Source organism: Peromyscus eremicus, chromosome 1 (genome assembly GCF_949786415.1).
Source record: "Peromyscus eremicus chromosome 1, PerEre_H2_v1, whole genome shotgun sequence".
NCBI lineage: Eukaryota > Metazoa > Chordata > Mammalia > Rodentia > Cricetidae > Peromyscus > Peromyscus eremicus.
Window position 1 is genome coordinate 121,668,252 of NC_081416.1, and position 23,142 is coordinate 121,691,393.

General features: G+C 39.1%; 1 protein-coding gene across 1 annotated transcript in view; it reads right to left on the minus strand.

The window, feature by feature from the left end:
• Window positions 1-23,142, minus strand: part of Agbl1 (AGBL carboxypeptidase 1) — a 765,743-nt gene that overhangs the window by 490,207 nt on the left and 252,394 nt on the right. The window contains exon 18 of the mRNA XM_059270317.1: window positions 12,260-12,440. Within this exon, the coding sequence (XP_059126300.1) occupies window positions 12,260-12,440 (181 nt within the window). The remainder of the gene's footprint in view (window positions 1-12,259; window positions 12,441-23,142) is intronic.

Here is a 23,142-nt window from a genome sequence, read left to right on the forward strand (position 1 = left end):
TTCCATTCTGCTATCCCTGTCCCCATTTCTTTCCCCTCTAAGAGGGCTGTAGGGGAGGCAAGACAGGAGTGACATTGGAATGCAGTCAGACATCAGAACTTGATCAGCCAATGAAGGATCAAAACATTTAACAAAACAAACACATTTTCCCAAGAGCCTCAGTCCCCACTTGATCAATGATTTTGCAACACTGGCTCATTTTTAATTTAATACTTCTGGGAAGTGAGGCGGGGGAACCCATCAACTACCGGCACAGTTGGCAAGAGCTGGGTATTAGCAGTTGGCAGCATTTATTATCGCTGTTTACGAGGGCATAAATTAGGTTTATGCTGATATAATTAATAACCCTAAATTTGGGAATAATAAATAGTAATATTTATTCAAATCTGAAATGTCTGTGAAAGGCAAATGGAGTCCTAAAGCACCTGATTCCATCTCCATGTGCAGGCAATGAAGGAAGCCCTTAAGGGTGCACTCCCAGAACCCCCAGCCCAAAGAGATGTAGCATTGCACATTATGCTAATGACTTAACAGCAGGACCTTGAGAGTTCCCAGAGCAAATCATTTCCATTCTGATCTCCATGAACAAGTTCATCAGCAAGATTGAGTGTGTCGATTTTCCTCTGAACCAGGGCCCCATTGTTCTGAGCCCACACTGTGCCTGCAGTTTAGGAACAGAGGAGGATTGGTAGGCACAGCAAACACGACATTTTTTATGGGTTTCCCTGTCTCCTTCCACCTGTCAAGAGAGGTGACAAGAAAGCCCTGCAATTTCCCTCTAGACCATGAGAATTACTGACAGGCATTTGCAAAGAAAGAATTTAAGGCAGAAACAACAACAACAACAAAAACCATTTCTTTGATATCTTTTATTTTTAAGTTTAAATTTGTGCCTCTCATTTTATGAAGTTGTAGGGGAAAAAACTATGAATCAAAATATTCCTTTTACTTGTCCCCTTTGTCTAATAAAATATCTTAGAACACAAAATGGACTGAGAGACTTCTATCCCTTCTATTTTCCATTGAGGGTGGGAGGTAGATGGAGAAAATTACAGTTTCTCTGACTGGATCAAAGTAACAAATTTTCCCCAGTTTTGAACATAAGCAAGACAAAGAAAAGAAGAGATAAGATGGTCTTCACTCTCCTCCCTCAGAGCCCCCAAACACAGAGATCCACAAACAGGATAGAACCAGAGACTAGACTAACATTTCATCCAAATACTCAAGCTCTGTTCCATGTCCCAAAACCTAAAATATTTCTTAAAAATAAATAAAGTAAAAATATTGATCCACTGTTAACTCTGATGTACTATAAACAATACAAAAGAATAGAACCAACCCAAATAAAAGCTATGAGATCAACCAGGTGTAGTGGCACATACCCTTAATCGCAGTACTTGGGAGGCAAAGGCAGGCAGATATCTGTGAGTTAGAGGCCAGCCTGGTCTACACAGTGAGTTCAGGACATCCAGAGCTACATGGTAAAACCCTGTCTCAAACAAACAAGCAAGCAAGCAAACAACAACAAACCCTATATGGTCACAGGGTTGTGTCTTCAGTTCAGTGGAAGAGTGCCTACCTGGTTCATGCAGGGCCTTGGTTTGATTTCCAGCACTAAAGGAAGGGAGGGAGGGCAGGAAGAAGAGAGAAAGAAAGGCAGAGAGGTGTGGAAGGAGAGAAGGAGGAGGAAGAGAGGAAAAGGAGAAGGGAAGTATGGAGATGGTTGAAGTTTCAGTCCCCTTTTCAGTTCTCAGGAAGACTAAAGAAGTTCTGTTAGAAGGAACCAATGATTGGTTCAGGTTAAACTTTCACAGTTTAGAGGGAAAGACCATCAAAGGACCAATGTTTTGTAGACAGGAGCCATACCAGGGGAGTTTGCATTGCCATGGGCCAACACTGAAGGAAGAAATTTAAAGCTGAACCTTCAAAAGACAACACTGTGTTTATGCTATCAGCTCCACCAGCCTCTTTCTACAAAACAAACAAAAAACAGGAACCCAAGTGCTTATTTTTCCAAGTCTAAAGAACATATAGCATCTTCTCTTACAGGCTCTTCAGTTTGTGTTTATATATGTCTTCAGAAAGGTATCTTTTCTTTCGGGATAGGAAGTGGACACAAAGACACAGAGAGACAGAAAATGTGTTTAGAAGCAAAGAGATAGAGAGACATAGGAACAAAGAAAGGGGCAGCAGCACACAGACACATGCTGGCAGGCTGACCATCCTCTGCTCCTTCTTGTCCTTCCTCCTACCCGGAAGAAGAGCCTGGTCCTCTGCCCTTGCTTTATCAGAGGATACTGCAGAACTCACATCTGCAGGCATGCAAGCACAGGTCAGGAAACCTATGGAAAAAGGAATCACTTCCTCCCATGCTCCGAAAGTCTTAAAAACACAAATCCTCCCAGCTTAGAGGAAGCCACAGAAGCCAAGCTTATTTAGCCTTAGCCTGCTTGAAACCACCCAGAAATAAAATCAAGCTCCCTCCATGTCCTTGGTAATTTCTTCAAGAACACGAATAATGAGTAAAAGCAGGAGGAAATAAAACACTAAGTAATTATCATACCCACAAAGTCAACTGAACCTGGATCCCGAAGGGCTAATATAGAAATTTTCTCTTTTAATTTAACCTGTAGTGAAACAACCCTGTCATGTATATCAATATAGCACCCACATACTAATATTTGACTGACTGTATATCCAATTGAATATATATTTATTTCTAATCAAAACCTTTCAGAGCTCTTTCTCTGCTATAACTTCACACACACACAAGCCACATTTTAAGAGTTATCAAAATGATCAGGTGCACTCAACGGGGGATTCAACAAACAGACATTAGACACTTTCTACTTCTCATTTTCTAGCTAGAAACCTTCAAATGTCACAGGATGGTGGACTAGAAGCTGTGATATGATGATGCTGTATAACTTAGAAACTAAATACAAGCTTTGCAACCAGACAAACCTTAATTCAATTACTGACTGACTCCAAAGCTTACATGGTGTGTGACAGACCCTAGAGAATGTCACTCAATCCTTTTGCTCAGTTCTTTTTTAATCTGCAAGTTTTGAGTAAAATGGGGAAGTTGCCAGCTTTTCTGGGACTTTTAGTAATTAGAAGTCACAACTATAAAAAGTTAAAGTCATGTTTATCCTTTCATACTGACGCAAACACTGATGCTAATAATGCGTGGTGATCACAGGGATGAGGACACCCAGCACTACCATCCATTTTTAGTGGGGACATAAATCTGTGACTTTCATAATACAGGGAATTCATCCAAATAAACACTAAGCATACAATTTACATCAGATTTGATTCTACTGTCTGCACATGAAAATTCATCTTAAGGAGATAGCCAAATAAATTCATTAAGAACATAACAATACTACCCATCTATAAGTTGTATATTATGGAGAATTGTTTATTAACTCTGGTCCATTCAATACTCTAAGATTGCTATTTTTTTTTCTGGAGCTGAAGACTGAACCCAGGGCCTTGCGCTTGCTAGGCAAGCGCTCTACCACTGAGCTAAATCCCCAACCCTTAAGACTGCTATTTTGAAATTAATAATGATTGCATTCTTCTCCCTGGAAGATTTTGTTAGTCTATAAGTTATGTCACAAACTATATGACCTATGGAAAGCCTAGGTAGATATGGTTACATATTTATATAAAAATTTAATAAACTTGGACTGTCCATTTATGGACAAATAACTAAAGAACCTTTTCCAACATTGTTTTTCTGTGGAGTTCTGAAAGAAGCTCTGTTATAAGATTCTATATGAATGACACTCTTTGGAATTATGCAATATAGTGCTCTTGAATTTGGGTATTTTTACATTTCTTTTTTTAATTTTGTGATTTTTTAAATTAGCTTACAGAGCTATGTATTTCTATATGGGAGTTTCATACACATTTTATTTTGGCTGGGTCTCCCTCTTCCTAGTCCCCTCACTTCCTGTCCTCACTTTTTCCACTGTACCTCTTTGTCCCCATTCTTATATATACTAAATTTTCTACAGAGTATAAATTTTCTAAATTTCTTTGTTCTTATGATATATGTGTGAGTGTTTTATGTGCATGTATGTATGTGCAGTGCATGTGTGCCTGGTACTGATGGATGCCAGAAGAGAGCACTTGATTCCCTGGAACTGTTATGGACAGTTGTGAACTGCCATGTAGGTGCTGGGCACTGAAACCAGGTCCTCTGTAAGAGTACCAAGTGATCTTAACCACAGAGTATGAAACTTTCATCTTGTTGGAACAACAGAAATATTTTCTTTTTTTAAACGAAGAAGTGCCATATACACAGTACTAAGACACATACACTTAAAATGGAACATGAGTGCTTTACCCCTACAGCCTCAATACTTGGAAGACAGAGACAGGAGGATTGATACGAGTTTGAACTCCTTGCATCATGAGTTCCAAGCCAGCCTGGACTATAGAAACCCTGTCTCAAAGAAATAACCAAACAAAAACAGAAATAGAACAAGCCAGATGCTATTGCATATTAGGCACTTGATTTAGGGACATCTTATTGTTTGTTGTCAAAAGGAGCTAGTCACACACAGTGCCCAGACTCTCTCTCTGGTTTCCACAGAGATCCCATTCATAAAAGTCTCTGGAGAAAAGAGGAAGGCAAGAGGACAAGAAGAGCACATTTCCTGTTACCCGTTTCCAATCAGACTTGTATCATTGGTGCAGACCAATCAACCACTGTATGAGCTTTTATCATTCAAATAATCTGGTATCCTGAACATGACATTTTTATGAATAGAAATCAATGGATCTTTTACAATTTTAATGTCCAAATTTTACTGAGCACAACTCTTAAAATGTATTAGCTATTGGACTTATGATTATCTAGCTCTTTGGCGAATTTCACTCAATATGACCGCCACTTTTCACCTTCACCAAATTTGGGCATGGACACTGCCTTAAAATCACAATGGAGAAGCTGCTGAAATAAGATTGGAATGCTTATGAACACTTATAACTGAAGAATAAATGGTATAACAGAAGATAACTACTCAAAGAAAATTTAGAACATATTATCATTATAGCTGTTGTCAATCTCAACTGGCCAGTTAAGAGACTGTCTCCTGTGGCCTCTTCCAAGTGGCATATGTCATCTTTTCCCTAAAACCCAAATGGATCCTCTGGTTATACCAGAATCCTCTCAATTTGAACCTCTCTTCTCTCCCTTAAGGACATATCTTTCAAGAATCTTTCCCTGTTCCAGAATAATTTTTCCTGTTCAGGATGATTGACAATGGTAATCATCCCCTCACTCAATGAACACAGATAGCTCTATCCACTGAGAGACATCTTTGTGGAAACGAGCACCACATATCGCAAAGAAAATAACACATATGTACTACATCATTCTGACCAGGTGGATAGGCAGCCGATATAAAACTAAGGCTGAATTTCTCACCAGTCACCACTCTTGGGGAGTTCAGATAATATCTTCCATTCTTGTTTGTTCAAATGAAAGGGGAAAATTATGTAATTTATAAAATAGCCTTCTATTTAAATGTAACAAGTCTGAGAAACCAAGTCTAAGAATCCTCTGTGTGTTAGTACATTAAAGATGCTCTAAATACATTGGAAAGTGGAGCTGTGATCACCATAGTGAGGAAGAAGCATGGGCAAAGACCCTGTGAATGATAAAGCAAGCCCTATGTGACCCTGAATAACAGAGGGGAAAAAGAACACAAAATGGCCAATGGAAGAGGAGTGACAATAAGTGACTGTGACAATAAATATTCACAGGCAGCTAAGTGATGTTTACATCCCAAAGCTGGCAGTAACAGGGAAGGGTATTGTCTTTCATGGAAAGAGCTGGCAAGAACAGAACATTAAGGCCTAAACCATGCTGGGAATTCAAAGTCCATGAAGGGGAACTAACAGTATACCAGCCAGTTGGTTCATCCTGGGCCAAGATGGAAGAAAGCTAGGAAAGGCTTTACCTTAGCTCATCCCAGGCACCCTGAATATGAATGTCTAGATTAATAAGACTAAGTGTAGAATCTCTTGGTTGTTGGGGCCAATACTCTCTTTGAATTGCCATGCAAAGTGGGGAAGAGCTGATACATTAAAATTAACCAGGTTTTAGGGAATACAGGCTTGGTTCAAATGCTAGGTGTGTCACAAGTTCATCATGTAATTTGGGCATGTCTCTGTGTGTGCGAATGGACATATGCATGTGAGTATATGCAAACGTATGTGTGTATGCCTGTGTTTGTGTGTGCATATTACCTGCCTTGTGTGAAAGTGCGCATGTGTAGTTAATTATCTGGACTATTTCTTATTCTACTTCTACCTTGAACTTGTTTTGTGATCTCAGATGAGTCATTTCACATTTTTTGGTCTTGGTTTCCTTATTGTCTTAAGGAATAGAATATAAATACTGTGTAAGAATCCCCTCCAATATCCCAGCTAGAATATTTTATGAATCTATGTTTTAATTTCCTTAAACCTCTAAAAAAGTCTAGGAGAGACACAAATTCTACCCTGGTTCTGTAACACCAAGTGTTTAATCTACATCTGATACTTAATTTCTTGTGCTCAAATTTGCTTACCTGTAAATTGTCTACAAAAAGACCTGCAGTAGTTGGGTCATAGTGAGAATTAAATAAGACAATATAAATAAAAGAACTAGGTACTTTCTTGGCCCTTAAAAGGTACTGAGTGATTTTTTTTTAGGTCAGGTCTATAAGTGACCTTCTTGTAGTAAGGTAAAGACTTCATAGCCCACAGTAGAATAGACTATTGGCCCTCACTTGTAATGGTCCCAGGATTGTTAAGGTTGTTGAGATTTTTATGTGATTTTTATAGTTTGATTTGTTCCCCCTGGTACATCTAGCTATTACTTTTTAAACACCTGGCTGTGTTTGCTTGTACTAGGTCCTGTGCTCATTATTGCTGTCGGTGTCTCTTCCACGATGCCTTTGGAAGACGATAATCATGTTCATAGAGTTGTATATACCCTTAGGATCAATATGCTCAGTCTCCTGTGAATAAAGCATTAGGCTCTGTGTTGGTGTTGTAAGAATTATGTCATTGCTGCCATCAACACCCGAATTTTAAGAATGAAGATCAGGCTTGACTTCTTCCTTCATTCTCTGCCCATTTATATAGTATCTTTACCTATTTAGCAGCTTGGAAGCCTTCTCCTCTGTTCCAACTATAATCTACCTAGCAGTCCTCCTTCTAATTTAACCTGACTTGATGGCTCCCCATTCTCTTCTACCCCACCCTAGGAAGAATGATGAGTCTTGGAACCACTGCATTAGTCCAGTCTCATTGAGAACTCAGCCTAACGCAGTACATTATCCCGGCCAGCAGATGGGAAATTGTTTCTTTTGGAATTCTTCATAACAGACCCATCTTTGTATTTGTTTCCCTGTTCAGACTTGTGTTGCTAAGAGATCCTTGACTTGGCAAGACTCACTATATTTTTCTTGCTAGAAATTCCTGGCTGTGTCTCCCTAACCACTATTATCAATATCTCCCAGCCATCCCAAGAGGCTCCATCACCATTGCCACAAAAGGAAACTGCTCTATTATTACACATGTTTGCAAGTTCCACGGAGGTCCATGATAAGTTTTAAATTAAAAGTTTGTTATGGGGTTGGGAAAATACACTGATCAGTAAAGCACTTGCCTTGTAAGCATTAGAGATGAGCTTGGTCCCCAGAACCAACATTAGAAACAAAAATGCCGGGTATGACGGCTAGTACTCAAAATTCTAGAACTGGAGAAATAAAAATAGGTAGGTCCCTGGGGCTCCTTGGTCAGCCGGCCTACTTGGTAAGTCCCAAAACAATGAAATGTAAGATGAATGGTGCATTAGTCAAGGTTCTCTAAAGGAACAAAACTGATAAAAATGTGTGTGTGTGTGTGTGTGTGTGTGTGTGTGTGTGTGTGTAAGATATGTATGATTATATTTATATTTTTACTCAAGTATATTTTATATGTTTATATAGTGTAATATAAAATACATTAAATATAATATATAAATCTATTAAATGTAGATATATTAAATATATATAAATTATATAATATACTATATTATATATATATATAATGATATTTATGAGAATGACTAACAGGCTGTTGTCTAAATAGTACAAGAATGGCTATATTCCACCCAAAAAGGCAAGAATTCAATATTTGTTCAGTCAACAAGACAAGATGTCTCAGCGGGCCCAATATGGTGTTGGGGTGCCAGGGAATTTTGAGAGAGCAGCTGGTCTTCAGTAGTAGAAGTGGATTCTAATATCAATGGAGGAATGTTTCAGCAACAGGACAGATGAACTTGCCTGTAAGAGTAAAGGGAAAGCAGACAAAAAAAAAAAAAAACCCAAGTTTCTTCCTTCCATGCTCTTTTATGTACTCTACCACCAGAAGCCATGTCTCCTGAGCTCAAATGATCCAATTAAGAAAATTCCTCAGGTGCCTGTGGTGTGGCGCCTTGCACAGCTTTGGTGCAGAGGGAAGGGGCTTGGACTTGCTTAGGCTCAGTGTGCCGGGCTCTGCTGACTCCCCATGGGAGACCTTGATTTGGGGGATGTGGGGATGCAGGGTGGCTTGGGAGAGAGGGCTGGGGAGGGTGGGAGGAGGGAGGAGGGGGATCTGTGGGTGGAATGTGGAGTGAGTAGAAAATTTCTTAATAAAGAAAAATGAAAAAAAATCCTGATAGGTTTGCCTAGATTCTTGGGTGTTAGTTGATCCTAGATGTAGTCAAATTGACAACCAAAATTATCCACCATAGATGCTATCTGAGGAACAACATCTAACAGTGTGCTTTAGTCTCCACACGGATGCACACACATTCATGTGCATGAACACCTGAGGATGCACAGAGAGGCAAACACACAAGTACACAAAGTGTAGTCTAACTCTATGCGCCACGTTGATGTTTGGAATCACTAATATTATACAAAGATTATCTCCTTGTTAGTCAGATATATACAGAGCACCTCTGTTGCTTAAGATCTCTGTTAATAAGCATTATGTCCGGAGAAAATCAGTGACCCTCTGAACATCAGGAATGAAAACCATAAATAAAGTTTAGGTGAATTGCATTAAGCTTGGAGAATATTTCTCATGGGGAAACTTGAATGTGTACAGGAAAAAAATGATCTATGAATGGAAGACTGACTACAATAGATGAAGCTCAAAGTATAAAGACTGAAACACAATAAAAGTCACACCTACCTAATTATTCATAAGCATGACCTGACAATGGAATATCAATCACAGAAGTAACTCAAATGAAAGTTAGATGAAGCAGACAGATGTTAGGTCTGTTCTGAAATGGGCTCAGGATCTTGAGTTTTAAGCTTTTTCTTGTGAAATGCTGTGCATCCCCAGCAGCACTGAGTCCTTTCATAATGATATCTATGGCCTGCAGATTATTCTATCTGTGGAAAGTGTTATGATTTCCAATTATTTTTCAGCCGTCCTTGTTTACTCAGTCCAAGTGATCTACAAAGTGCTTCAGATTCTATGATGAAAGATGCTGTATAAATAAAAAGAGCAATCAGAGTCATAATAAATAATAGTAATGATGAGGAATGCCGTTGTCACTATGAAGAAGCTGCCCTGCCATTTGGGAAACAAAGTAACCAGCTGTGAGCTAGAAATAATGTGCACACCAGCCAACAGGCTCCTCGATGACTGAACCCCATTAACTTTGACCAAAGACCTGGAGCAAGCCCTAATTTGGAGGTATGAGCATTTAAAATAGAAAGAGCTTCAGTGCTTATTTCCTGAGCTTGAATATTGCTTTGGGTATGTGAGACTTTTTTTTTTCCAAAAAGTCTATCAGGAGCACATTGTCTTCTTCCACCAAAGGAGAAAGCTGAGCAGACCAAGGGACAGACAGGGGTCCTATTCAGTTAACACTCCTAGTTCAACACTCTTTCCAATTTCTTCCTGACCTCAGACAGTTCCATAGAAAGAGAAGAAGTGAGCCAAGTTGGGTAAAAAAATATCCAAATGGGGTCATGTCCCTCAAGATGCCTTCCTTAGCAATTTTCCATCCATTTACTAGCTGAGAAAGATCGCTAGTAAAAATTCTTGGCTGCTCAAGCAGTGAGCAGCACGAAATATACTGTGGACTTAGAGGAACACATGGCAGGAGTCAGATGTACTCTGAGTAGCATTAAAAGGCACTACTCCAGAACCTGGTCCAGCCTAAGATCCTAGAAACCTCATTGCTGCCAGAGGAGACTCATAGTCTTCAGTGAAGAACCTGGCCTCCTGACCCTCGATGCAGTCAGCATTGAGAAAAAGGATTTTGTGGTCCTCATCAAAAATCTCCACCTAGTAAATATATAAATGAATGAATAAATTGATGCATAAGCAAGAAAGGAAAGATGGAAATAAATAAATAACAGCTGTGAACTACTGAGTTAACCCAGCTATGTTAACCTAGTACACTAAATGTAGATTGGCATACTTTCTTTTCTTCCATCTCTTTTTCTCTTCATGTGTACTTCTTTCTTTCATTCATTCTTTCTTTTTTGTATCTCCTATAAGTAGTACTACTATAGTCTATAGCTTTGATTTGTTTGCTTTGATATGCTTTGTGACATTTCATGTTTTGGATTTAGGCTGTTCCTTTTACATTTGTAGTCATCATATTCTTAACACTTTAAATTTAATCTGTCTTTATACTTATCAAAAGAAAGCAGTTTATAGGAGTTGTTTAACTTTTTTTTTTTTTTTTTTTTTTTTTTTTTGGTTTTTCGAGACAGGGTTTCTCTGTGTAGCTTTGCGTCTTTCCTGGGACTCACTTGGTAGCCCAGGCTGGCCTCAAACTCACAGAGATCCGCCTGGCTCTGCCTCCCGAGTGCTGGGATTAAAGGCGTGCGCCACCACCGCCCGGCTGTTAACATTTTATTCCCTTTCTTAAAGGAATTAATCATGTTATCTTTCTTACATTATTCTTATTTGTTTAAGTCATTTAATCATTTATAAGTTTTAGTATTTCTTTATGATTCTTTTCATTTGTTGTTTTTCACCACTTTACTATCACTTTGTTTTTCTAAACTTAATTTTTGATTCTTTGCTAATAGTATTTTAAAGCATGATTTTCATTTTAGTCTTTGAAATAATATTTTTCCTCTCAGCATTTTCTATTCATCTTTCATTTTGTTTATCCATAGGACAGAATCCCCATTCTTCTAGGAAAAGGAGCTGTCTATTACTAAATAAGGCATCTAAACAGGTATCTGTAAAAGTTAGTCCCACCATTCCCTGGTTGTGTGATCTTGGGGACTTCATATGGGCCTGAGCTCAGACTCTGAGCCCTTCTGACAGATGTCATCAAATGAAATAGTCTTATTCCCTGACACATCCTAAAGGTACGCAGCAGCAGAGTGAAAATGAGGGTACCACACTTCTTTATTCCAGGCAGCATTCCATTTCATTGAAGTGAAACTCTTAAATATAGTCAGAAACAAGTAAAATATAACAGAATAAATTATTTTTTTGCACCTAGAACTAGTACTAATGTAAAACCATTGGTAGTCAACATGAAGACTCAGACTGATCCCTGAAATGCCACTGGTTCACCATGTGATCCAGGTGAGTGGTTAGGACCCTGGATACCAGTGCCTTCCTTCATGAATGGAGAACTGGAGAATGTTAGCTGCATAACTCCCTGGTACCAAATGCTTATGTTTCCATATATTTCTATTCAAAGAAATACCATGAGCCATGTACAAATGTGCATGGAGGACACACTGTTAATTGTTTCAGATAGAAGGAGCCCAAGAGAGTTCCCTGTAGACTACCTGTAGAGGCCCAAATTACTCAAAGTCAGAGAATCTGAGCTTGCTTTACACAGCAGGACTGAATGAGGGGATAATTTGACCATGGGCATGGTTACCAGGTGTTTGGAAGGGTCTGAACTTGGATGTATCTAGCAAGGGGGAAGCCTTTTGCCTCACCCCTTGGCACTGTTATAAAAATCCCTTTTGAATGAAGTTGGGTATTGACCCAGGCCCTCCCAAAGCCATCCTGTGTTTCTGTCTTTCTTCTCGTCGTCTAAGTCTCTCTTTCTACCTGATATTTTCTTATCCCTCTCTCCTCAAGAGTACCCAGGGTAAAGTGGGGGCAGGTTCCCCACAAATACCAAGGCCTCTCCTATTTTGCCCCTTGGATGAGACAGCAGTGGTTTATTACTGTAGTAACATGAATGCAGTTGTTTGTCCCTTAGGCTAGATGGGTGACATACTTGCCATTGATGACTCCATCTGGGTTGAGCATAGGGATGATCTTGAACACGAAGTTTTCCCTCAAGAGCTTTGCCACAGGGTCACTGCTGACCAGAAACTCCAAGGTCCCCTTCATCACCCAGCTGGCATTGCTCTCTCCTGGGTGAACTCTGGCTGTGATCACCTGATATGGACGACAGCCTGCAGGAAAGAGGGCGCAAGAAATTAAACCTAGATATGTTTTCCATTTCCATCAACAGAGTCTCCAGAGGGACAGAATTATACCTGAAGGGTATGAAGTTCTAAGTAAGATGGTTGTTTCTAATATATATGATCTACATTAATTCATTTTTCATCTGCCTCCAGAAGCTACAAGACTCAAAAGACTGATGACATCAAGGCTCTAGGCTATTATCAAAGCAAAGTACTTTGTGGTATGATTTAAAAAAAAAACTGCAGAGCAGATTTTAAACCAATTAACTCTCCACAGTCCATTAGCAAGATGCTGGATATCAAGGATCTTAGACTGAATCTTACCTTCATCATTTACCAACTTTGAGATTTTAAGCAAATGACTTAATCTTTTGGTGGCCATCTCCTCATCTGCAAAATGGGGATATTTATAATAATGACCTCATGTGGTTAGAGAAACAAACGGATATAGATAGAAAGTGTCAAATATAGTTCCTGCTACTCAGTCCGTGTTAACTCACTCCTTACTCGATTGCAGTCTATGAGAAGGATGAGCCCTTCCATTCCCTAGCAGAGACAGAGAGCAAGGAGAGAAGTTGTGGATGATTGCAAAACACCAAATCTGATCTTTGAAGGGAAAGGTGGAATACCTGCAGATGCGCTGTTAAGTGACAGCCTCCACTTTGTAAAGGGATAAAGGGGATACCTCATCACAGGAAGTGCACTGTATGTAGATCTTATGGAGGCTGCATTGATGATGGAAGGATAAGCTCACTGCTCTGCTTTTTTTCACAGAAGACTTCTGAAGCACCTCAGCATTGACATGGATTCATAGGCCATTTCTGAGCTCAAGCAGACAGTTCCTTGTTTGTCTGTTTTTGTGGTGTTACAGACTTCACCTAATGCCTTATATGTGCTAGGCAAGTGTTCTATTGCTTCACTGTATCCCCAGCCTGGGAAAGGTTCTGTGACTGGCTACTGATGTCTACCCTCCATATACTGGGAAACAAAGGCTAAAGGAAGTCATCGTATCAAGAATTCATGTTTGAAAACTGTAAGCTCATGACCAAATCTAGGGGTGGGCTTTTTTCTGACTCCTTTTTCATCTTTATCCTCACCTGATTCCTGACTGTTCCTAATTTTGCTATAATAACAACTACTATTTGCTAAGCATAAATAAATATAGTCACTATAAAAAACCCTAAAAGTTAACAAAGAATTTTTTTTAAGTACAGTTAGAATTAATCCAAATTAAATGAGTTCTTTCTGCTCTTCAACAGTAAAGTTTTCTGGTTATTTTTTTTTTTTAAGGAAACAAAACTTATCTCCCATTACACACAAAGAAATATAAAATGGAATAACTATTGATCACAGGGCTGAAGGTCAGACAACAGAATATACAAATGAATCTTTATAATACTGAATTATGTTAATATCACCAATTAAGACCAAAAAGACCCTCTCTGTCTCTTTTCTATTTTTGCCACCAGTCATTGATCCACTGAGGTCTAGACCGAAGGGGCATAGATCAAGGCTCTTTTACCGACTGCAGGGGAACAGCTTGCTTCAATTCTTTGTAGGTCATCTATACATTAGAGGGGATTTTCAGTTATGCATTTCCTTAAGCAAGTATCTTGAACCTATGCCAGGAACTGCAGAAGACACTGGGTAGTAAAAGTCAAATAAATTAAAGACCTTGTTCTAGAAGAGGCCATAGCACTCGTCAGTAGTGACACATATGCAAGAAAATAATGACAAGGTACCTAACGGAGGTGTGCACACAGTACCAGAAATAGATCTGAGGAGGGAAGGACCTTTCCAGGATATGATGGTATTTGGACTGTCTTGAAGCATAAGTAATGTTTTACCAGATAAAGAAGGTTAAATGATCTTCCTGAGAAAACATGAAACATAAAAAAAAAAAACAATTAAAAACAACTGCACTACACAATGAAGAGATGCTATGGTGACTGAAGCAAAGGGCTATAGGGAATGAAGCATGAATTTATGAAAGATCCTCCCTCCCATACATGTATTTGTCAGGATGGGAGCAGCAGTTGCATTTCTCCTGTAGGTCAAATGTTTTGTTTTTTGTTTTGTTTTGGTTTGGTTTGGTTTGGTTTGGTTTTTGGTTTTTCGAGACAGGGTTTCTCTGTGTAGCTTTGGAGCCTGTCCTGGATCTCATTTTGTAGATCAGGCTGGACTTGAACTCACAGAGATTTGCCTAGCTCTGCCTCCCAAGTGCTGGGATTAAAGGCGTGTGCCACCACCGCCCAGCCAAATATTCTTAACAATAAAAACGGCATGTCGCTAGTAGGCTGCGCCCAGTAATGGAGTATACTTCAAAATTATCAGTGACCAATGAAAGAAAAAATGTTTTGTTTGTGATATTATACATGGCACAAACTGCTGATAGCCTGTATATTGGCCTTTCTCTTCTTCTAACTGCCAGAGACCTGGTTTGGGACAGGATCAGGGATTTTCTCAGAATACAATACTCAGCTTCACTGATGCTCTTATAAGTAGGCAAGACTATGATAAAACAAATGTGGCCAGTGAGCTAACAATGCTAGCAGAAGGATTTTTACTGGAGATCTGATGGAAAGGGACAATTTCACCTTGTAAATGACTACTGCTTGTAAGATCTGTTCCTTGTGCTTTTTCTTCCTGTCATCCTTACAGATGTAATATCTTAAGTGAGAAAGCTACCTTGAATATTGAAGATACACAATAAGTATGATGAATGTCAGGTAGAAAGAAGGAGGGTTCTTGGTAAATTCTTTAAGCAACTACATGAGCCTTCATTGGCTTCTCCAATATGTCTGGGCATGTGAAAATAAAAGAAAGAAAGAAAAAAAAACTTAATGTTTTTCCAAGCAGTGTAATATGATTTCCATTACATACTGCTAAACTTTACCATGTGAATATAAGACCAGGTATAAAAATCATAATATTTTGAATGGCATTCATTCACATATGCTTTCTGCAGTGAGGCAGAAAGAGAGAGTTGTAATGAAAATGATATTTGATATACATTCCAGAAAAGAGCAATTGCAAACCACTGCTTTAAGAAAAGACCTAGGCTGGAGATGGAGCTTAGGTAGTAGAATGTTTGCCCAGAATGGATGAAACGCTGGATTTTATCCCTGGCACCACATAAACCTGGGAGGTGGAAATCAGAGGAATAGAAGTTTCCTGTCATTATCAGCTATGTAGGAAGTTCAAGACCAGCCTGGACTACTGTGAAACCTTACTAGAAGAGAAAAGAAAAGAAAAGGAGAGAGTAAAGGAAAGAAGAGGGAATAAAAAGAACCATGTGGTGGTTTAGCACCAGAGGAGAGGTGTGTCGAGGATCTGTTTTACAAAAGAGTTCTATTATATAGACAATGCATTTGTGCATGATAAGCAATATGGTATAGTGGGCTGAGAACAGCTTAGAGAATCATATTTCCAGGGTTCAAACTCATCTCATTATTTTTCACTTGAAGAGAAACTTGTCAGTTTGGGGGAAATGAACACTGGACTTTCTTGGTTTGTCCAAGGATGCTATAGCAGGATGCCATGGGCTGGGTGACTAACATACAACAGAGATTTATTTCTCAACACCCTGAAGGATAAAACCTATAATCAAAGTGATGACATTTGGTGTCAGGTAACAGCCTGCCTCCTGGTTTTCAGAAGGCCATGTCTTCACATGACAGAGAGGGCAAGAGAGATCTTCAGCAGAATCCTTTTCATTAGAGTACTATACCATTTGTGAGGGCAGGGCCCCTCTCAAAGGCTATATCATGGTTTTAGCATTTATAATTACAACATGAATTTAGGTAGTAAAGATTCAGTCCATAGCATATTGGGTATTCATGTATGACTGATCATTCATTAACTGAAATTTATAAACAAGCATGTTGGGTGGGAAAGATGCACAGTTCACAAACAGCACAATTGAAATCAACTAGAGGTCAGGTTTCTCACTATGTCACTTGTTCAGTCACTTTTATTCTTCCCAAATCAAGCTGTGTTGGCATCCAATAAAAAAGCTTTCACAGAAATAAAGAGGCTTGATGGATTTGCACCCAATCAGTAGCTTATTTTCAGTTCTGTAATTGCATATTACTCTCTTTGTGCTTTTTAGACTATGTTCACTGGCAACATATTAGATAACAATAGTTAAGTGCTTCTAGCCCCATAAGAACAAGAAATAAAAATTAGCTTATGCTCCTGCAGATTTCTGATACCAACAGAAGCCGCTTGGCTTCAACTGCCTTCATACCCTTTATAACATCGTGTGTGAGTCAATAAGCCCAACTCAAGTTCTTAAGAAGAGGCTTTAGCAGTGTGTTTCTTTCCCTGGGAAAGTTAGGTGGGTAAGCTATTATGCTGTAATCCACTACGACACTTAGCAGGCTGCTCTAGCATCTTGAGCATATCAACAGGGAAAACCGTGGGATCTAATGAAGATGTAAGCAGCATTTCAGCCATTCACATTGGTTTTCCTCTTTTCCCCTCTGTGGTTTCAGACAATTCTGCAGTCATGTTGGTGACTTCAACTTATGGGACCAGTGAGTTGTAGCCGCAAATGGCACCCCTGAGAACTCATAATAGCTAACAGCTGTGAGGAGCATGGAACACACATGCCATGAGGTTTTTCCCTTATAATTGATGATTTGGGCCTTAGTAAATCATCTGTGGGGCAAAACACACCAGATACTTATGTTCACTTTTTTCCCCTCTGAATTTCTTAAAATCAATTTAAGGGACCATCCCAACCTATGGGGTATCAATAATTTGGCCATATTTTAAATGAAAACGTTAAATATGAGTTTGTGTCAGTGATAGTGAGATCTGTAAAGAGAAATTAGGACACATTATGGACTTGAACAATGGCCAAGGGACATTTGCCTATTAGCTTTTGAGAAGTTGAGGGGAAAATAAAGATGTGCTGTTACACATATGTACCCAATTATAGGAATATCCATGCACTTCTTCCTTCCTTTTTCACCAAAATATACTCTGCTCCTACTGGCACTCTACAGGATAATGAAGATTACAAGAGAAATGTAATGATTCTCCCTTCAAGAAAAATTAATAATTATCTAGTGGGAAAGAGAGTCAACACAGAGAGTTACCACCCAATAAGACCAGAGAAATTTCCCAAGATAGTCTTAAAGTGGAATACTCATTATTATATTATTCATGACAATTTTCATAACTGGGAGTGGCATAAATAGCAACCATGGGACCTGAGTTAAGGAACTGACGTGTTGAAAGAATGCTGTTCAGCCAAAGAAAGTATTATAATCTCAAAAATGAAGTAATAATAATAATAAAGCAAACAAAAATAAGTAAAATATATGAGACTAAAGACAAAGATACCATCTGTATCTTTGAGATTATTGATAGAAGAATGTATCTAAGACAAGATTAAGAAAATGAAAAAAATAGGAATGTTGCAACAAAGCAGTACCCACCTGTTTGTAGTTGTTATAATATCTCTTTGAAGATATCTATACATAGAGATGCACCTGTCAATGAAGGTCATCTGGGTAATTTTTATGTCTTTTTTTCTTATCCCTGAAGATGGATGACCATATAAGGTTGAAGCATTAACTATATGGATAAAAAAATATGGAAAAGCAACTGCAAACTAGTTTGCATCTGCTTCCACAGGCACGTAGCACATTGAGGAGTTTAGAGAATATCTTGTGGGTTACAGAAGGACCATGGAAAATCATGATGCAGAGGTGTGACCTGATAGACTGCCCAATGGAGATGAAGATACTGAGATTAAAAGAGAAAACAGTAATAGGGGAGTAGACCATGATTTCAAAGTGGCATTATCTAATGTTAATTCTAGAAAACTTAGAAGTTAGTATATAAAAAATCTGATCATGTGTCATGGGGTTAGGAAGGAGAAAAGAAATAAGAAGAGCTGGTGATTCAGCTCAGTGGGTACACCTCTTGACACATGAGAGTAAGGACCTGCATTTAGATGCCCAGAATGTTTCTTAGCTAGGGTTTCTATTGCTGTGAAGAGCCACTCTTGAAAGGAAAGCTGGCTTATGGCTTCAGAGGTTTAGTCCATTATCATCATGGTGGGTAGCATGGCAGCATGCAGGCAGACATGGTACAGGAAAAAGAGCTGAGAGTTCTACATCTGGATCCACAGGCAGCAAGAAGAGACTGTGACACACTGGAAAGGCTTTTAAGCACCTAAGACCTCAACCACCCCTGTGATACATTTCCACCAACAATGTCACACCTACTCCAACAAGGCCACACTTCCTAATAATGTCACTTCCTATGAGCCTATGGGTACCATTTTCATTCAAACCACCATACCTTGTAAAGACGGACATGGTAGTAAACATCTGTAATTCCAGTGTATCTACAGTGAGATGGAGGCAGGGACAGTAGAATCCCTGGAAGCTCATGCTCAAGCCATCCTACAGTATGCAGTGGAGAAAAGGAGATCCTGTCTCAAACAAATTAGAAGGCAAGGAAGGGACCAGAAGTTGTCCTCACCTCCACAAGCATGCATGCACACATACATACACATACATTAAAACTAAAACAAAAGAGGTAGAGGAAAAGGGAAATATCATTACAAGTTCTGAGTGCTGTTGTTTGAATTTCAAATTCTCCTAAAATCCATGGGTTGGAGGCTTGTTCTCTAGCTTATCATGAATTTGGGAGGTGGAAGGATAGTGAGGAGATGAGGCTAAGAAGACGAAGTTAGGCTCTCAAAGGGGATGTTGGGACTCCATCCCTGTTTCTTTCTCTTTGAGTCCCGCATGCCATAAAGATAGCAGTTTTATCAGTCTAGTTTCAGCTATTATAAACAGTCCCTCTAGAGACTCCAAAGGAACTACCTGTGGACTGTAACCTCTGAAATCATAAGTTAAAATAAACACCTTCTCTTTGTAAGTTGACTACACCCCATATTTTGTCACAGTGTTGGAAATTAACTAATATCCTAAGCAAAGGGAAAATTTTGAATTGTAGTGGGAATTATATTAATCCTTCCAATGTTTCCCACAGAAAATTACATAGTATGCAGTTCTCACTCAACAACATAAACTTTTCCATAACATACAGTCTTCCACTTTTAAAAATCTGCACTACTGAAGTATAGAAATACATTTCTATCAATTTCAGTTTTACAACTCAATAAAATTTCCACATGTGTATAATGCCATAAAATGAAATGGATTTTTTTAAAACCATCATTATCATCCCCACATTCTCCTCATTTACCTTGCAAAAAATCACTTCACTACATTCTTTTAATAGAATATTTTTACTAATTCTTTCAGAATTTCGTATGTGCATACAATATAGTTTTATCATATTCACACTCAGCTCATCCCAGATCTATACTCATCTCCCCTTCCCCTCCCGACTTCATGTCCTCTTTCTGTTGTTATTTTTTTGTTTGTAATCCACTCAGTCCAATTGCACTGCTCATAGACTCATGGATGTGAAACCATCCACTGGAATGTAATCGACCTACCAGGAACACATCTGAATCTTCCTTCCCCAGACAGAAGCAATCAACTGTCAAAGCTCCTCAGGTAGGGGCGGGGCCTCTCACCAGTACCTCCTCCCTTCATGGTAGAATGTTAACTGGCTCAATCCTCTGCAGGTCTTATGCAGACAAACTATAGTTGCTATGAGCACGGGGTTCAGTGACCCTATTACAGTTCCAGTTTTGCTTTGGTGTTTATAGAACTATCGCTCTTATGATCTTTTCTCCCCGTTTTTCATGACGGTCCCTGAGCCTTGGAGAAGGGGGTATTATCTAGATGTACCCATTTGTGGCTGAGAACTCCACAAATACATATTTGTAGCCTCTTGATCGGTTCTCCTCACCACACTCTCAGCCTCTAGAAACCACTGATCTGCTTTCTGCCACCATCATGTGGTCTTTTCTGGAATTCCATAGTAACTGAATCACATGGGATGTCCTTGTCTCTTTCCTGTTGCTGTAATAAAATACTCTAACTGAAAGCAACTTTCAGTGGGAAGTATTTATTCAGCTTACACTTCCATGTCACCATCCGTCACGTAGGGAAGTCAAGGCAGGATCCTAATTAGAACGTGACACACAAATCAACACTGCTGGCTGGTTTGCTTATTGGCTCACGTTTAGCTAGCTTTCTCATACAGCACAGGGTCAACTGTCCAGGGAATGGTACCAATACAACTAACAGGACCCTCCGCTATCAATTAAAAATCAGGATAATCCCCTAGAGCTGGGGTTCCTAACCTGTGGGTCAAATGACCTTTACACAGGAGGTCTCCTCAGAGCAAAGAAAAAACACAGATGTTTACATTACAATTCTTAAGAGTAGCAAAATTGCACTTATGAAGTAGCAATAAAAATAATTTCATGGTTGGGGGTCAGCACAACATGAGGAACTGTATTAAAGGGTCGCAGCATTAGGAAGGTTGAGAACCACTGCCCTAGAGACATGCCTACAAGTCAGTCTAATCCAAGAAATCCTCTAATCAAGGCTTTCCTCACAGATGACTCTGGGCTGTGTCAAGCTGACAGAGCTAGCAAAGACACAGAATATAATGAGTTGTTTACCTAAATGCTTTGGGAGCCACCCATGTTGCTGATACATCAAAGATTTGCTTCTTCCAATCACTGAACTATCTTCTGCCATGTCAAACAACAAATTGTGGCTATGCCACATTCCTTGATCCTTTTACCTGGTGGCAGACCTGCTGCTCTTTCCTGGTTAGAGCTATTAGACTTATGTGTGTGCTTGTCTGTCTTCAGGGTGGCTACACAGGAGTAGGACTTCTGGGCAGTATAGTAATCTGGGGTTACGGAAGGTGATTGCCAGCTTTTGTCAAAATGCTTTCCAAAGACTCTACTGCATTTGCTCGACCCCACTAGTAGCGACTGCCTTCTCCAATTGACCTTTGTGTTGATTAATCCTTGATATCACCAAACCTTTTGATTTGGGGCAGGCTAATGAAGATGTAGGGTATATAACTGCACTTTTAATTTGTTTTCCCCTGATAACTAATAATGATGGGAGTATTTCTATGTGGTTGTGGCCATGTGCTCATCTTCTAAGTGAAATTTCTGTCCAAACTCAATTTGCTTTTCCTATTAAGTTCAAAGAGTTTTTTAAAATTCTTTTCCAAATAGAATTAACAGGCACAAGTTTCAGAAAATCTTCTCCAAGACATTAGCTTCTTGTTCTTTCCCTCCATTTTCTTGACAGTGCATTTTGAAGCACAACAATGGTTCTCTGAAGTTTATTCATTTTTAATTATTTGGCTATTCTGTGTCTTATTTACAAAATCTTTGCCTAATTCAATATATCCAGGATTTTCTTCTGTATGATGTATGCTTTGATTTACATTTGGGGATATTTGTGTTGGGTCTTAGCGAGTTCAGAAAACACAATGATGTAAAAGTTGAGACATGCCTATTATGAATATCTCCTTTAGGCTTTTGTATGTGTTCAATCTTCTACAAGTAACAATGGTTTCATTTCTCCTTTCCAAACCCTAAAGCATTTATTTCTTTTTTCTTGGTAAAAGAGGCACATTCTGTGCTCTGGGGATATTAGGTGATGTGAGAAATATATTTTTCATTATCACACTTGGGGATTCTAATGCTACTGTCATCGATTGAGTCAAGGCTAGGGACGCTGCCAAACATTTTATGGTGCATAAGACAGTCTCCCACAAAATGAATTATCTGTCCTAAAACATGAAAACAGCGAGTGTGAAGAACTCTGGCTCACTCCACAAGCCAAACAACTTCTTGCTCCCATTTTTGAAAGAGAACTGTAAGCTTTTCACCATTAGGTCTCTAGAAAGCAACCATTACCCAGGTAAGAACATTTCACCAGGTGGTGGTGGCGCATGCCTTTAATCCCAGCACTCAGAAGGCAGAGGCAGGCAGATCTCTGTGAGTTCGAGGCCAACCTGGGCTACAGAGTGAGTTTCAGGAAAGATGCAAGCTACACAAAGAAACCCTGTCTCAAAAAAACAAAAGAAAAAACAAAAAAGAGAGAGAGAGAACATTTCTTTCTGTTACTGCTTCCAAAAGGAATGTTTCTGAGGTCCTGGCGATTGAATCCAAGGCCTCATACATGGTAGTTAACAAACATGTTCCAGCCGGGCGTTGGTGGCGCACGCCTTTAATCCCAGCACTCGGGAGACAGAGCCAGGCGGATCTCTGTGAGTTCGAGGCCAGCCTGGGCTACCAAGTGAGTTCCAGGAAAAGGTGCAAAGCTACACAGAGAAACCCTGTCTCGAAAAACCAAAACCAAAAAAAAAAAAAAAAAAAAAAAAAAAAAAAACCATGTTCCTATCTCTTTGTAAGAGTCTGAAGTCCAATTATTTTAAGTGAAACTTTCACCATCTATTGAAATGAACACAAGGTTTTTCTCATTCTTAACGCAGTTCAAGAGAGTGGTTGCTATATTTTCAATTATTTTATAGAAACTACACATACACAAACCTATTTATCATTCAGGTATGATTACCAAGGCATAGCCATTCTTTTTCATTATGCTCATCTGCTCATCACCTCTCACAAGATTTTTTAAAACAAATTTCAGATATCACATTTTCAACATGGACCTATTCTTTTTGAAGTTATGTCAACAGTGTTCTCCTGGAATAAAGTCAATTGAATTATGAAATATTATCTTTTAATGCAATTCTGGAATCAGTTGTTTCT